This window comes from Pan paniscus, chromosome 23 (genome assembly GCF_029289425.2).
Source record: "Pan paniscus chromosome 23, NHGRI_mPanPan1-v2.0_pri, whole genome shotgun sequence".
Lineage (NCBI taxonomy): Eukaryota > Metazoa > Chordata > Mammalia > Primates > Hominidae > Pan > Pan paniscus.
The window spans coordinates 50,705,296-50,721,804 of NC_085927.1; the positions used below are offsets into that span (position 1 = coordinate 50,705,296).

The 16,509-nt window shown below is 40.3% G+C and overlaps 1 protein-coding gene across 4 annotated transcripts in view; it reads left to right on the forward strand.

Moving 5' to 3' along the window:
• XPNPEP3 (X-prolyl aminopeptidase 3) overlaps positions 1-16,509 on the forward strand; it is a 75,045-nt gene that overhangs the window by 17,472 nt on the left and 41,064 nt on the right. For all 4 annotated transcript variants that reach the window (XM_003814616.7, XM_008967376.5, XM_008967377.6 and 1 more), the window contains 2 exons: positions 6,827-7,234; positions 11,380-11,582. In XM_003814616.7, the coding sequence (XP_003814664.3) occupies positions 6,827-7,234; positions 11,380-11,582 (611 nt within the window). The remainder of the gene's footprint in view (positions 1-6,826; positions 7,235-11,379; positions 11,583-16,509) is intronic.

Consider the following 16,509-nt stretch of genomic DNA (forward strand, 5'->3'; position numbering starts at 1 on the left):
ATGAGATGCCTGATGACTTAAGGGGACAAGCCAGATCTGTGGCCATTGGTCATGTTTTAAAGCAGAGAATGTGCCTTCCACATGCCTCTGTAGTCTCATCCCCAGTCACTCAGTCCTTAAATTCATTCACATCTTTATCATCACCACCATCAAATAAGTGATGACGTTATATTTATCTAACCATTTCAACACTTTTTTAATAGATTATACCTGATAGAATAGTAGACTAAAAGTTTTGTATCCTACAGGTTTTAAATTTAAGTTGAAGGTCTACTTTTTCTATAAGTACTTCACCATGAAGCCCACCTGTTTTTATAAAGTAATATATTTTATTTTCTCACCCCAATGTACCTATGTAATTTTATTTGTTTTTGTTTTTGCTTTTTTTGAGATGGGGTCTTGCTCTGTCTCCCAGGCTAAACTGCAGCGGCATGATCATATCTCACTGCAGTCTCGACCTCCCAAGCGATCCTCCCACTTCAGTTTCCCAAGTAGCTAGGACTACAGGCAGAAGCCACCATGCCTGGCTAATTTTTTAAATTTTTGTAGAGATGGGATCTCACTTTGTTGCCCAGGCTTACTTATATAATTTTTTTAAATCACTGTATTCATAGTGATTAAATGTTTCCTCTTGTCTTCATCTCCTGATTCAATTTTAATGCAGAATAAATAATGTCTCTATGTAAATAAATTTATAGGTGAATAAACCTGTTTTTTACTTACATGTCTAGTACATATTGATAGACCATTTCAGGATACCATTATACCGATAATCTGTAAACCACCATCTAGTGAAGAATTATAGAGGATTTCCCTGTTTGTTTGTTGTTTTTAAGCCCTAGGGAGAAATAGAAAATCTTGAAATATAATGAAGTTTTCATGTAGTATAAATACTAGAAAATTAAAAATAAATGACTTGGCTGGGCACGGTGTCTCACACCTATAATCCCAGCACTTTGGGAGGCCAAGGTGGGCTGATTGCTTGAGGCGTGGAGTTTGAGAACAGCCTGGCCAACGTAGCAAACTCCATCTCTACTAAAAAAAAAAAAAAAAAAAAAAATTAGCCAGGCATGATGGTGTATGCTTGTAATCCCAGCTACTCAGGAGACTGAGGCATGAGAATCACTTGAACCCAGGAGGCAGAGGTTGCAGTGAGCTAAGATCGCACCACTGTGCTCCAGCCTAGGCAACAGAGCAAGACTCTGTCTCAAAAAATAAATAAATAAATGACATTTGTATTTCTCTTTTTTACCTTTGTGTGTAGTCCTCATTGACACTGAGAAACTCTCTGAGGTAAAGATTAGCAAGAATCAGCCCTAGACAAGAATCAGGAGCTACCTAAAGAAATGAATAATAATGAAAAGTTTCTAAATGGTCAATGGAGATTCATTCCTAACATGTGAAAAAGCCAAAGACTTCCAGGTCTTCTATGTAAATAATTATTTTGATTTCATTTGTTGTCATAATAGCGGTTGTCCATGTAAATTTTACTCTTCTAAGATCCTGCCTGGCTTTGGATTCCAGGATGACAACCAGTTCAAGTGTAAATTTTTTATTTTGGTAATAATTATAGCTAATACTTATGTAGTGCTAAGTGTTATGTTTTAAGTGTTTTATGACTTAAATCCCCTTAGGTGGATTATTGTATAATCCACATAACAACTTTGTGAAGTCAGTGCTATTGTTATTTCCATTTTACATGAGGAAACTGAGGCACAGAGAAGTTTGGTAGCTCTTTCCAAGTCACTCAGTGAATTGCTAAGCCAGGATTCCAACTCACAAAAACCTAACTCAGAATCCACACTTTCAACCACAAAACAGTGCATAATACCTATGCCAAAAAATACTATCTGGTAATATTTTTTAAAGTATTTTCTCCTTACATATTTTATAAGACATCCATCTGAGAGAAGTCTTAGTATAAAAGTTATTTCAAGTTTGGAGAGTAGTATACTTTTTTTAAGTCAGGTAAAATTTATATGCAGCGAATTTCACAGATCTTACATATGCAGTTCAGTGAGCTTTAACAAAGGTAACCTACAGCTCAGTCAAGATACAGAACATTTCCATCGTCCTGGAAAGTTCCCTCATGCTCCTCCAGTCAGTCTCCACCTTCATAGGTAGCCACTCTTTTGGTTTCTGTCATCATAGACTGTTTTGCCTTTTCTTGACTTCGTGTAAGTAGAATCATACAGAATCATAATATGTATATGTAGCCTGTTTGTTTAGTTTTGTTCAATATATGCAAATCTATTTAGAGTATTTTTTATTCAGTCATTGCATTTTTTCTGAGAGGCCTGTTTTACATTATAAAGGAAACACTAGCTTTTTCTTTCACCCCATTCTCCAACTGCACAGTAATAGTTTATTAATTACTTCCTTATATGCTGTGAAAACTACCTAATATTAAGCAGACTTCTTTTCAAAATCAGACCATGTTAAAATTCTAATCTAGTTAGTTTCAGGAAATAATTAAAAATACAAACCTAGATTGTAGCAAAGACCTGTATCATTTCATCCATTTTCAGTCTTTGTTATATCTTCCTTTCTGGGTGTTTTGTGTAGCTGGTAAAATATGAAGAACATTATTGCTTTTCTCTTCGAGAGGCCTGATCCTAAGTGTCCTGGGAGAGCTTTCCTTCTTGGCTGCAGAATCTCAGAACTGATAGTGAGACTTTGCAGAGTCCAGCTTCCAATATCTAGGCTTTTGATTGGCTCAATAAACTTGTTAGAAGAGCCTTTCCATCTTAGGTGGTTCCACATCATAAAATGCTGACTTTGTTTTTTAATTCTTTACAGTTTTACCACGTTGCCAGAGGATCTATTGAGACATAGTTTTATCAGAAGCAATTCAGGCCAGATTGACTATAAAGTTGAGTTCTGTGATCAAAGGCCATAACACCTTCCAGGTTTACTCCTAGGGTTTAAAGGTCATTGCTTTAACACATTTTTTTTCCTCCTTCACATGAAAAGGTTTCTTTTTTCTTGAGTAAATTTTTTGTTTCTGGGTACAGTGGCTTACGCCTGTAATCCCAGCATTTTGGGAGGCCGAGGCCGGTGGATCACCTGAGGTCAGGAGTTCAAGACCAGCCTGACCAACATGGTGAAACCCCATCTGTACTAAAAATACAAAATTAGCCGGGTGTGGTGGCGCATTCCTGTAATCCCAGCTACTTGGGAAGCTGGGGCAGGAGAATTGCTTGAACCTGGGAGGCGGAGGTTGCAGTGAGCCAAGATTGTGCCATTGCACTCCAGCCTGGGCAACAAGAGGGAAGCTCTATCTCAAAAAAAAAAAAAAAAAAAAAATTGTTGTGATGGAGAGTGCTTTGTTGCATTGAGATTTTAGAAGTTTAGAAGCATTTACTTAATGATCACTCAATAGTGTTGATAATTAATAGGTTTGGGAAAATATAGCCAGTGTTTTAAATATTTCTCATGTAGTCAATTGTATGAAATTGGATTCAGCAAACATAGGAATACTTTGAAGGGTATAAAAGATAGTTTTTTTGATCCTGCTTTGATTTCCAAATAATTTTCTTGTTTTAGAAGTAACTTCCTGATATGTGTTAATGTATACTGTTACTAATGAAAATGAGAGATAACACATAAAGTTATTAAAATTATGGATTTTCTTACCTTCTGAAATAAAAAAGAATTGACTTTTAAATTTCTTTCTTTTTTTTTTTTTTTGAGACGGAATCTTACTCTGTCGCTCAGGCCGGAATGTAGTGGTGTGATCTCAGCTCACTGCAACCTCTGCCTTCTGGGTTTAAGCAATTCTCCTGCCTCACCCTCCCAAGTAGCTGGGACTACAGGTGTGCGCCACCATACCTGGCTAATTTTTTGTATTTTTAGTAGAGACGGGGTTTCATCGTGTTAGCCAGACTGGCCTTGAACTCCTGACCTCAGGTGATCTGCCTGCCTTGGCCTCTCAAAGTGCTAGGATTATGGGCGTGAGCCACTGCACCCAGCCGATTTTTAAATTTCTTTTTATTTTATGGACTATAGCTGTGAAATAGCCAAAAGCAAAGTTCAGGAAAGGAAGAAAATAAGATGAAAAAAAGGAAAGGTCGGATAATTCATCAGTTATAACCAGCCTCTGCTTTTGTAAGAGTATTTACTACTTGAGTAAATTAGGAAATTTTCAATGTTGAGTAACAGTGGCAGACTTAACATGAATAATTATCAAGGAAATAAATAGCTGTAGTACAAAGTTCAGTATTCTGCCTAAGAAACCTAGGAGACTCTTAGCTCAATCTTGAAAGAAAAAAATGTGATATGAGCTCTTCTTGGCCCCATTTTGTTGCTTCAGCTGCTTCACATTGGCCCGTAAGGCCTCCACTTATCACTCTCTCTTATTTCTTGCCAACTTCATCAACAAAAACATAAATTTGTTTCTATTGTAGATGTCTGAAAAGTTAAATAAAAATATTTTATTAATGGAATACAAGTTACAGAATTTGCTGGTGAGATAAACTATATATAGGTAAAACAATTAGATCCTAGGCCATGGGACATGGGTCACACCTGTAAATCCAACACTTTGGGAGGCCGAGGCAGGCAGATTGCTTGAGGCCGGGAGTTCGAGACCAGCCTGGGCAACATGGTGAAACCCCATCTCTACTAAAAATACAAAAATTAGGCCAGGCATGGTGGCTCATGCCTGTAATCCCAGCACTTTGGGAGGACTAGGCGGGCAGATCATTTGAGGTCAGGAGTTCGAAACCAGCCTGGACAACATGGTGAAATCTTGCCTCTACTGAAAATACAAAAATTAGCCAGGCTGTGTGGTACACACCTGTAATACTAGCTATTCGAGATGCTAAGGCAGGAGAATTGCTTGAACCGGGAAGTCGGAGGGTGCAGTGAGGTGAGATCACGCCACTGCCCTCCAGCCTGGGTGACAGAGCAAGACTCTTTCTCAAAAAATAATAGCAATAAATAAATAAAAATACAAAAACAGTCAGGCCTGGTGGCTCACGCCTGTAATCCCAGCTATTTGGGTAGCTGAGGCACAAGAATCACTTGAACCCAGGAGGTAGAGTTTCAATGGGCCAGGATCATGCCACTGCTCTCCAGCCTGGGTGACAAAGCAGGACTCTGTCTCCAAAAAAAAAAAAAAAAAAAAAAAAATTAGATCTAAGGTAATCATATACTGAACATGAGTACTAAGGAAATTCAAAGATCTTTGACCAAGCCATTTTTCTCCTGGGACTATCCCCATAATAATTAAAGCACCAGTACATGGGACATAAAAGTACTAAGATATAAGTACAAAGATATTTATTATAGCAGCAAAAAGCTGAAAAGCAGTTTGAATTCCTACAGTATAGAAATGGCTGAATAAGTTATGGTCTATTCACCCCAAGAAATGTCATGGAGGCATCAAGCAGAATGAATTGAAGCTATACCAAACAACTTGAAGGAAAAGAATTCCACGACATATTGTTCTGTTGGAAAAGGAAGATACCAAAAAGAGTGTGTAGTGTCCCATTTTGTAAAACAGTAGTGATCCAAAAAGCCCCAAATGCATGTATGTATGATTTTGTGAGAGTTGAGAAAACTCACCTGGGCAAGGTGTTGATGTGAGTAGGAGAAGGGAATAGGGATAAGGAGCCAAACAATGAAGGAAAGAAGGAAAAACATTTATTGAAATAATTCAGTATTACATTTATCTACAACTGTACAGTGTGTGTATATAAGGAAGTGAAATTGTTACCTTTTTAAAATTAAGAGGGGGCCGGGCACGGTGGCTTACACCTGTAACCCCAGCACTTTGGGAGGCTGAGGCAGGCCAAGATTGCGCCACTGCACTTCAGCCTGGGAGATAGCGAGACTCCCTCTCAAAAAAAAAAAAAAAAAAAACCGTTGGCCAAGTCAGCAAAGGCCCTATATTGTATAGTTTCATTATATAAAATCTCTGCAGTAGGCAAATCCATAGAGACAGATAATAGATTAGGAGTTGCCAGGGACTGGAGGATTGTGAGAAAATGGGGAGTAACTGCTCATAAACATGGAGGTTTTTTTTTGTTATTGAAATGTTTTAAAATGCATTGTGGTGATGGTTGCACAATTATGTGACATACCAAAAACTCTTGAATTATATACTTTATTATTATTATTTTGAGATGGAGTCTTGCTTTGTCGCGTAGGCTGGAGTGCAATGGCGGGATCTTGGCTCACTGCAACCTCCACCTCCCAGGTTCAAGCGATTCTCCTGCCTCAGCCTCCCAAGTAGCTGGGATTACAGGCATGCACCACCACACATGGCTAATTTTTGTGTTTTTTTTTAGTAGAGATGAGGTTTTACCATGTTGGCCGGGCTGGTCTTGAACTCCTGACCTCAGGTGATCTGCCTGCCTTGGCCTCCCAAAGTGCTGGGATTTCAGGTGTGAGCCACCTCAGCTAGTCGGGAGGCTGAAGTGGGAGAATTGCTTGAGCCTGAGAGGCAGAGGTTTCAGTGAACCGAGATCATGCCACTGCACTCCAGCCTGGGCAACAAGAGCGAAACTCTGTCTCAAAAAAAAAAAATTATATTCAGTGAATATAACTGAGTGAGTAAAAGAAAGAGCCAAAGACCTGGAAGAGATCTAAGGGGTCCATGATTCCAGATTTCAGGCGGGGCCACATTCAACTATCATTTCTTCCAAATTTTTACAGTGGAATAGAAATTTGAAACCTGGTTATCCTTAATTCTCCATGTGCTGTGAGGAGATTTGGCATAAATTGAACAACTGGACTTGAGTATTTCCATCTAATATTAAACTACCTTAAGTACTTTGGCACTGCAGAAATGTAAAGCATCCCTTTTATTTGTCATTTCTAGGGGAGGTAACTCCAGGACTATCTCAGGTGGAATATGCACTTCGCAGACACAAACTAATGTCTCTGATCCAGAAGGAAGCTCAAGGGCAGAGTGGGACAGACCAGACAGTGGTTGTGCTCTCCAACCCTACATACTACATGAGCAACGATATTCCCTATACTTTCCACCAAGACAACAATTTCCTGTACCTATGTGGATTCCAAGAGCCTGATAGCATTCTTGTCCTTCAGAGCCTCCCTGGCAAACAATTACCATCACACAAAGCCATACTTTTTGTGCCTCGGCGAGATCCCAGTCGAGAACTTTGGGATGGTCCGCGATCTGGCACTGATGGAGCAATAGCTCTAACTGGAGTAGACGAAGCCTATACGCTAGAAGAATTTCAACATCTTCTACCAAAAATGAAAGGTAACAAATGGGAGCAGAAGTCACATTACAAACCAGATTGGGATTAAAACCTTTCTTGCCTGTTTAGACAAGGCCTTGATTTCGTTATCGTAGCACCACCATGAAAAGACCATGAGCACCGTGAAAGAAATGTAAAGTCTTTTTCAGAAGATTGAGCTTCTTTAAAGATTTCATTTATGCCTGGTGCATTGGCTCACATCTGTAATCCCAGCACTTTGGGAGGCCAAGGCAGACAGGTTCCTTGTGGCCAGGAGTTCAAGACCAACCTGGCCAACATGGCGAAACCCCGTCTCTACTAAAAATAGAAAAATTAGCCAGGCATGGTCGCGGGCGCCTGTAATCCCAGCTACTCAGGTGGCTCAGGCAGGAGAATCACTTGAGCCCGGGAGGTGGAGGTTGCAGTGATCCGAGATCATGCCACTGCATTCCAGCCTAGGCAACAAAGCAAGACTGTCTTAAAAAAAAAAAAAAAAAGATTCATTTATTCATTTGCAGGAGGTTACAGTGAGCCAGTGAGCCAAGATCCCACCACTGCACTCCAGCCTAGGCGACAGAGCAAGACTCCATCTCAAAAAAAATAATAAAATGAAAGTATATAATTTAAGAGTTTTTGGTATAGTCATGGAATTGTGCAACCATCACCACAATGAATTTTAGAACATTTCAATAAAAAAAAAAACTCCATGTTCACTGGATTATTCATTAATGGAGACTGTTACCTATCCTAGTTTGAAATCTCAGAGAGAGAATTTTCTTTTAAAGCAAAGGATAAGCCAGACACAGTGGTATACGTCTGTAGTCCAGCTACTGGAGAGGCTGAGGTAGAAGGATCGCTTGAGGCCAGGAGTTCAGGTCCAGACTGCACAACGTAGTGAGACCCCATCTCCAAAAAATAAATTAAGGACAGGATGGGCATGGACCACTCTTCAAGATTACTGACCAGCTTCTTGATATTTGACTAGTACTTCTTATCTTAGTGCTCTTGCCAGCTCTTCAAAAGGAGGTACTGTTCTCCAAGAACGATCCATGCATCACAGCATCAGAATCACCTGGTAATGCATATTAAAATTAAAAATGCATAGTATGTAATAGAAATTAAAATCTCAGGCCTCCATCCCCTATCTACTGAATCAGAATCTGCATTTTAACAGATCTTTTGTGGTTCATATACAGTTGAGTTCTTTTTTTGTTTTTTTTTAGGCAGGGTCTCACTCTGTCACCCAGGTTGGGATGTAGGTATAGTGGCACACTCATGGCTCACTGCAACCTCGAACCCCAAAGCTCAAGCAGTCTTCCTGCCTCAGCCTCCAGAATACTGGGACTACCTGGGCACACCACTATGTCTGGCTAATTTTTTTTTTATTTTTTTGTAGAGATGGAGTTTCACTTTGTTGCCTAGGATGGTTTTGAACTCCTGGCCTCAAGTGAGCCTCCCACCTCAGCCTCCTGAAGTGCTGGGATTACAGGTGTGAGGCACCGTGCCTGGCCACAGTTGAGTTCTTGTCCCTCAAAGAAATTACTTTCTCTACAGTTATTCTGGTGAAATTTTAATCAATCCGAATGTTTTGAGATTTTTCTTCTGGGAATTTTTTCAGAACCTACACCACATTATAAACTATCTTTAGTAATTCTTAAAAAACTTTAGCTCTGGGAAGTATTTTATTTTTTGAAGTATCTTACTTGGAAAATAAGATAGATGCTCAAGTTTAAAAATACTGATTTTAGGTCAAGATAATGTATAATTATAAAGTTTTTGTTTGATTTTTCTTACATGGGTTACAAATCATATCTGAAGTTAGCTTCTAAAAGAGAATTCCAAAAATGTTTTTCCCAATCATGAAATATATTAGACTGTTTCCTGTAAAGCCTCTTTTGGAAGAAAATACTCATTTGAATATGTAAGTTCTAATACATTTGATTAAATTCTTTTTATTACTTTACAGAAATGTTTTCCATTTTATAGATAATTAGCCTGTTCAATTCATTGAACTTTCTTATGTCTTCAAAATCCACATAAATGTGGGGCATAGAATCATTTTCTTTCTAGCTTTTTTCTTACATTAGTTGCTACTTGTCATGTTCTACTGTCTAAGTTTTATTAATTCAGTATAGTTACAATCTCATGTAAAATAAATTTCTCAAAAGTACTTCTCGGTCACCATTCCTTTTTTTTTTTTTTTGAGACAGAGTTTCGCTCTTGCCCAGGCTGGAGTGCAATGGCACCATCTCGGCTCTCTGCAATTCCTGCCTTCTAGGTTTAAGTAATTCTCCTGCCTCAGCCTCCCGTGCAGCTGGGATTACAGGCACGCGCCACCATGTCTGGCGAATTTTTCTATTTTTTTTTAGTAGAGACAAGGTTTTACCATGTTAGTCAGGCTGGTCTCGAACTCCTGACCTCAGGTGATCCACCCCCCTCAGCCTCCCAGGGTGCTGGGATTACAGGCGTGAGCCACCGTGCCTGGCTGAAATCATATTTATTGAAAGGTTTAAAAACCTTTAAAAAAGTGAGCTATGATTTCATACACTTTGAACGGGTAGTAGAGATTGTTTTACTTTTTAAAAATTACAACAATTGGCTGGGTGCGGTGGCTCACGCCTGTAATCCCAGCACTTCGGGAGGCCAAGGGAGGTGGATTGCCTGAGATCAGGAGTTCGAGACCAGTCTGGCCAACATGGTGAAACCCCGTCGTCTCTACTAAAAATACGAAAAAATTGGCTGGACGTGGTGGCATGCGCCTGTAATCCCAGCTACTTGGGAGGTTGAGGCAGGGGAATTGCTTGAACCAGGGAGGTGGAGGTTGCAGTGAGCCGAGATCGCACCACTGCACTCCAGCCTGGGTGACAGAGCAAGACTACGTCTCAAAAAAAAAAAAAATTACACGACAATTAAATTTCCATCTATCGTAAGTAGGAAGGTGTTTCCCATGTAGTATATATTTAGAACCATTTTTATTTTTAAAATGAAAATATGTAGGACATAGAATCACATAGGACATAGAATCATAGAATCAGTGCATATCCAATCAAAGTTTTCTGGATTTTTTCCCCTCTACTTTCCCCAAAGTACTTTTTAGTCATATAAAATATTCAGACCTTCTCACTTGGATTGTTAGGAATACTGTTTGTAGCCTACCGTTAGAAAAAAAGAACAAATGTAGATCTGGTATTAAGTGCAAATCATTTTTATAATGAGCCTTTATATCGTATATCTTAGGCAAATACAGACCATTTCCTTAGGTCTCTAAAGTTCAAAGTTGAACTGTGATTGTTTACAAAGAGAATGTATAGCAGATGCAAAGGGAGAAGTGAGAAAATATCAACTGTAGTTTTTCCATAGCAATGAATAATTGCTCCAGAATAGGAGGAGAACCCTTTCCTCTAGTACTGAGATCATTATGTGAAAGATGGGACACTTTACCCATAAAGTCATGATCTGAGTATGCTTTTCTGTCCTTCTGTGTGCAATTATTCAACAAGTGCCTCTAGCTCAGTAAGTGGTGGTGAAGAACAGTTGTTTTAATTGTTTAATAATGAAGGCCGGGCATGGTGGTTCGCGCCTGTAATCTCAGCACTTTGGGAGACTGAGGCGGGTGGATCACAAGTCAGGAGTTCGAGACCAGCCTGACCAATATGGTGAAACCTCATCTCTACTGAAAATACAAAAATTAGCTGGGCATGGTGGCGGGTGCTTGTAATCCCAGCTACTTGGGAGGCTGAGGCAGAAGAATCGTTTGAACCTGGAAGGCGGAGGTTGCAGTGAGCCGAGATTGTGCCACTGCACTCCAGCCTGGGCAACAGAGCAAGACTCCGTCTCAAAAATAAAGAGAGAGAGAAAGAGAGAAAATCAAAGCTTGAATAAAGCTTTAGTCCTGTATCGTCCTTTATAAAGAACACTGAAGTTTAGGGGCAGAAAAGCTGTATATTCAGTCTTAGAATATCTTGCCATTTCCAGGGAATGATCTTTCTAGTGATTTATAATCAAACCTTTATTGCTTCAGTCCTGAGAGAGTCTTAAGTCTCAACACTTTAGAGTTCCACGTTAAAGGTTTTATAGTTTTGACTCTTGTTCAAGTCGTTATGACAGTTGATATTTCTTGTTGCTGGTAGTTTTGTTTTAAATTTATTTGTTGGCTTCTCATTCTAAGCTGAGACGAACATGGTTTGGTATGACTGGATGAGGCCCTCACATGCACAGCTTCACTCTGACTATATGCAGCCCCTGACTGAGGCCAAAGCCAAGAGCAAGAACAAGGTTCGGGGTGTTCAGCAGCTGATACAGCGCCTCCGGCTGATCAAATCTCCTGCAGAAATTGAACGAATGCAGATTGCTGGGAAGCTGACATCACAGGTATGATTCCTATTGAAAAAGTTTTTTCCAGCCGTGCGCGGTGGCTCACGCCTGTAATCCAAGCACTTTGGGAGGCCGAGGCAGGTGGATCACGAGGTCAGGAGATCGAGACCATCCTGGCTCAATCATGGTGAAACCCCATCTCTACTAAAAAAACATAAAAAATTAGCCGGGCATGGTGGCAGGCGCCTGTAGTCCCAGCTACTCGGTAGGCTGAGGCAGGAGAATGGTGTGAACCCGGGAGGCAGAGCTTGCAGTGAGCCGAGATCGGGCCACTGCACTCCAGCCTGGGCAACAGAGCGAGACTCCGTCTCAAAAAAAAAAAAAAAAAACAAGAAAAAAAGAAAAAGTTTTTTCCAGATTGGAAAAATCGTAAGCTCTTGAGGTCATATACCCAATGCAGCAGTCTCCTCACCGCAGAATGGCATCTAGCTTCTGCTCCAGTGTGTAGTGAACATACCTAGAGACTTGCTTAATACCTTGCAAGACAAAGTAAATCTGCCTTCTGTTAAGATGGTTCTTTTACCCATCAATCTTAATTATTTCTCCTTAGAACGACAGAAATTAATACTGTTTCTTTTCCTTATAGTTACACTAATAGTGTCAGTTAAACAGTTTGGTTCTAAGAAAGACTCAGGACCCAAAGTGACAATGCTTACAGATCTGCAGTTTATTATAGGAAAAGGGTAAAAAATAACCATAATATGAAAGTAAGGATATGTATCACAGCCAATGGCTGTCTCAAAGCAAGGAGTCTAGAGAAGCCAGGTGCAGGCTTCTGTGGTCCTCCCTAGGTAAGGGCCAGGCAGGATGTATCTTTCTCTTAACAGATTAGGAATCACGAGTGTTGTCATACTCTGCTCAGGCTGCCATTACAAAATATCACAGTCTGCATAGCTTAAACAAGAGAAATGTATTGTCTCATAATTTTGCAGTCTGGAAGTCCGAGATCAAGGTGCCATCATGGTCCATTTCTGGTGAGGGCTCTCCTGGCTTACAGAAAGCCGCTTTCTTGCTGTGTCCTTACATGACAGTGAAAGAGGGCCTTTTTACAAGGCCATAGTCCTATCAAATTAGAGCCCCACCCTTAATTACCTAATTTAACCTTAACTACCTCCTAAAGACATAGAGATTAGAGCTTTAACACATTAATTCTGTGGGAAACACAATTCAGTCCATGGCACATGCAACAGAATACCTCAGAATCAGAGACTCCAAAATGGAATCTCAGCTAGGGATTTTTGTTTTTTTGGTCACATAATCATATTCCTGCTACATAACAGTAAAGCCCCCCGAGAGTTTTCACAGAGACCAAGTGTAAACCATAAATCTCACTGGCAAACTGTTAGAAACTATCCCAAAACTCCCTATTTCATTTATTCTCTCCAAGGTGTTGGCCATTGACTTAATTTAAAAAAATGTTTTTTACTGTGGTGAAATGTGCATAACATAAAATATATCATTTTAACCATTTTTAAGTATGCAATTCAATGACGTTAAGTACATTCACATTGTTGTGCCCACTTTTTCCTGACTTTTTCCATCATTCCAAATAGAAACTATACAGATAAATAATAACTTCCCATTCTCCCCTCCTCCAGCCCCCAGTAACCTCTACTTTCTCTATGAATCTACCTATTCTAGCTACTTCATATAAATTGAATCATACAACATTTGGCTTTTTGTGACTGGCTTATCTCACTTAGCATAATGTTTTTAAGGTTCTTCCATTAGAATTTCACTTTTTTTTTTTAGATAGAGTCTCGCTCTGTTGCCCAGACTAGAGTGCAGTAGCATGATCACAGCTCACTGCAGTCTCAACCTCCTGGGTTCAAGTGATCCTCCCACCTTAGCCTCCCAAGTAGCTGGGACCATTGGTGCATGCCACCATGCCTGCTAATTTTTTAAATTTTTTGTAGAGACAGGGTTTCTCAGTGTTGTCCAGGCTAGTCTCGAACTCCTGAGCTCAAGCAGTCCGCCCACCTCGACCTCCCAAAGTGCTGGGATTACAGGTATGAGCTGCCGTGCCCAGCTTCATTCTTTTTAAAGACTGAATAATATTCCATTGTATGTGTATGCCATATCTTATTTGTCTATTCATCCATTGATAAACATTTGGTTTCTATCTTTTTTTTTTTTTTTACTATTGTGAATAATGTTGCTGTAAACATAAGTGTACAAATATCTTGTGTTCAAGTCTCTTTTAATTCCATTTGGTATATACACACAACTGGAGTTGCTAGATCAAATGGTAATTTTATGTTTAATATTTTGAGGACCACCATACTGTTATCCATAGTGGCTGCACCGTTTCACATTCCCACTAGCAACGCACCAAGGGTTTCAATTTCCCCACTCTACACCAACATTTGTTCTGTTTTTGTGGCAATAGCCAATCCTAATGTGTGTGAAGTGGTATCTTACTGTGGTTTGGATTTGTATTTCCCTAATGATTAGTGGTGTTGGGCATCTTTTTATGTGCTTCCTGCCTTCCTAATGGTTTTTTTTGTTTTGTTTTGTTTTGTTTTTTCTTTTTGAGACAGTGTCTCGCTATTGCTCAGGTTGGAGTGCATGGTGAGATCATAGCTTACTGCAACCTTGAATTCCTGGACTTAGGGGATACTCTTGCCTCAGCCTCCTGAGTAGCTTGGATTACAGGCACATACCACCATGGCTGGCTCATTTTTTAGGTTTTTGTAGAGATGGGGTGTCACTATATTACCCAGGCTGGTGTTGAACTCCTGGCCTCAAGAGATCTTCCATCCTCAGCCTCCCAAAACACTAAGATCACAGGCATGAGCCAACATGTCCAGCATCCTCTTAACACTTTCAGTCAGTATGTTTCCTGCCACACCTTGACCAAGGAAGGAACTTTAGCAAAATAGCTCTGGCTAATTCTAAGCCTGGAATTAGCACAACAGTTCACTCTACCCCCATAACCAATATTAACTCTATTTTTTGATAAAACAGTAATCCTGAGTTGACAACAGTTACTTCACTTCTCAATATCATATAGATAATCAAAATACGTAGACAAGCAGGGCATAGTGGCTCACCCCTATAATCTCAGCACTGAGGCCAAGGTGGGAGGATCACGTGAGGCAGCGAGGAGTTAGAGACCAGCCTGGCAACATGGCAAGACCTCACCTCTACAAAAAAAGATATTTTAATTAGCCAGGCATTGTGGCATATGCCTGTAGTCCTAGCTACTCTGGAGGCTGAGGCAGAAGGATCACTTGAGCCCAAAAGTTTAAGGTTACAGTGAAGTATTCTCACATCACTGCACTCCAGCCTTGGTGACAGAGCAAACACTGTCTATAAAAAAATGCATACACAGAATCCAAACATTTACAATGATCAGTGAAGGGTTGGTACTGATTTAAACAGACAGCTGAATTATCCAATTACACTTTCTTGTGTTTTTGTACGAACTGTACAGTCCTTTGGCCTCCTTGATCCACAGTTTTCTGCACTTCATGGTATATATCTGCTGAGTTATTGAAAATAATAATCTATCATTAATCAAGTCTAAATATTCATCAAGCCAATTCTCCTCCATAGGGATAACATCCCAATAGGACTTTAATTCAGTCTCTCAATGTATTTGATCATCATCATCAGTATTATACTAAATTTTATAAGCTCCTAAAATATTAATTTTACCTGACCCCTATATTACATCATATAGCAGTACCATTGAAGTGAGAAGTCAGACAAAATTTAGCTGCTAAAAGCTTACATTAAAATAAAAATTAAGACCAGGTGTGGTGACTCACACCTGTAATCCCAGCACTTTGGGAGGCTGAGGCAGGAGAATCACTTAAGCTTAGGAGTTCAAGACTAGCCTGGGCAACATGGAGAGACCCCCCCCATCTCTACAAAAAATTTTTTAAAATAGCCAAGTATGGTGGTCCCAACTGCTTGGGAGGCTGAGGTAGGATGATCACTTGAGCTGGGGCAGTTGAAGCTGCGATGAGATGTGATCGTGCCATTGCACTCCAGCCTGGGCAACAGAGTGAGACCACATCTCAAAAAAGAATAATAAAATTTTAAATAATAAAATTATCAAGACGGCTGGATGCAGTGGCTCACGCCTATAATCCCAACACTTTGGGAGGCCAAGGTGGGCAGATCACTTGAGCCCAGGAGTTCAAGCCCAGCCTGGGCAACATGGTGAAACCCTGTCTCTGCAAAATATAAAAAAATTAGCTGGGCATGGTGGTACGCACCTGTAGTCCCAGCTACTCAGGAGGCCGAAATGGGAGGATCACATGAGCCCAGGGAGGTCGAGGCTGCAGTGAGCTGAGATTGCACCACTGCACTCCAGTCTGGGTGACAGAGTGAGACCCTGTCTCAATAAAGAAATAAAGAAATAGAAGACAAAATCGTGGTGTAATTATTTTGTCCCTCCCTATGCAATTTACCTCTTCTTATATACTGTATATTATTTCTCATAGGAGTCTAAATCAGAGGTCATATCTCTGCTCTTTCAAAATTCAAAACATCTTGAAAACAGCCAGATTTCCTTCTCAAAAAGTTACATGATTTGGCCAGATGTGGTGACTCATACCTATAATCCCAGCACTTCGGGAGCCCAAGACGGGTGGATCACTTGAGCCCAGGAGTTTGAAACCAACCTAGGCCTCATAGTAAGACCCCATTTCTACAAAAAAAAAAAAAAAAAAAAGTTTTTAATTAGCTGCATGTGGTGGCACATGCCTGTAGTCCCAGCTACTTGGGAGGCTGACATGGGAAGATCACTTGAGCCCAGGAAGTCAAGGCTTCAGTAAGCCACGATCATGCCACTGCACTCTGGCATGGGTGACAGAGACCCTTCCTCAAAAAGTTACCTGGTTTAGCTGGGCGTGGTGGCTCACACCTGTAATCCCAGCACTTTGGGAAGCCGAGGCGGGCGGATCACAAGGTC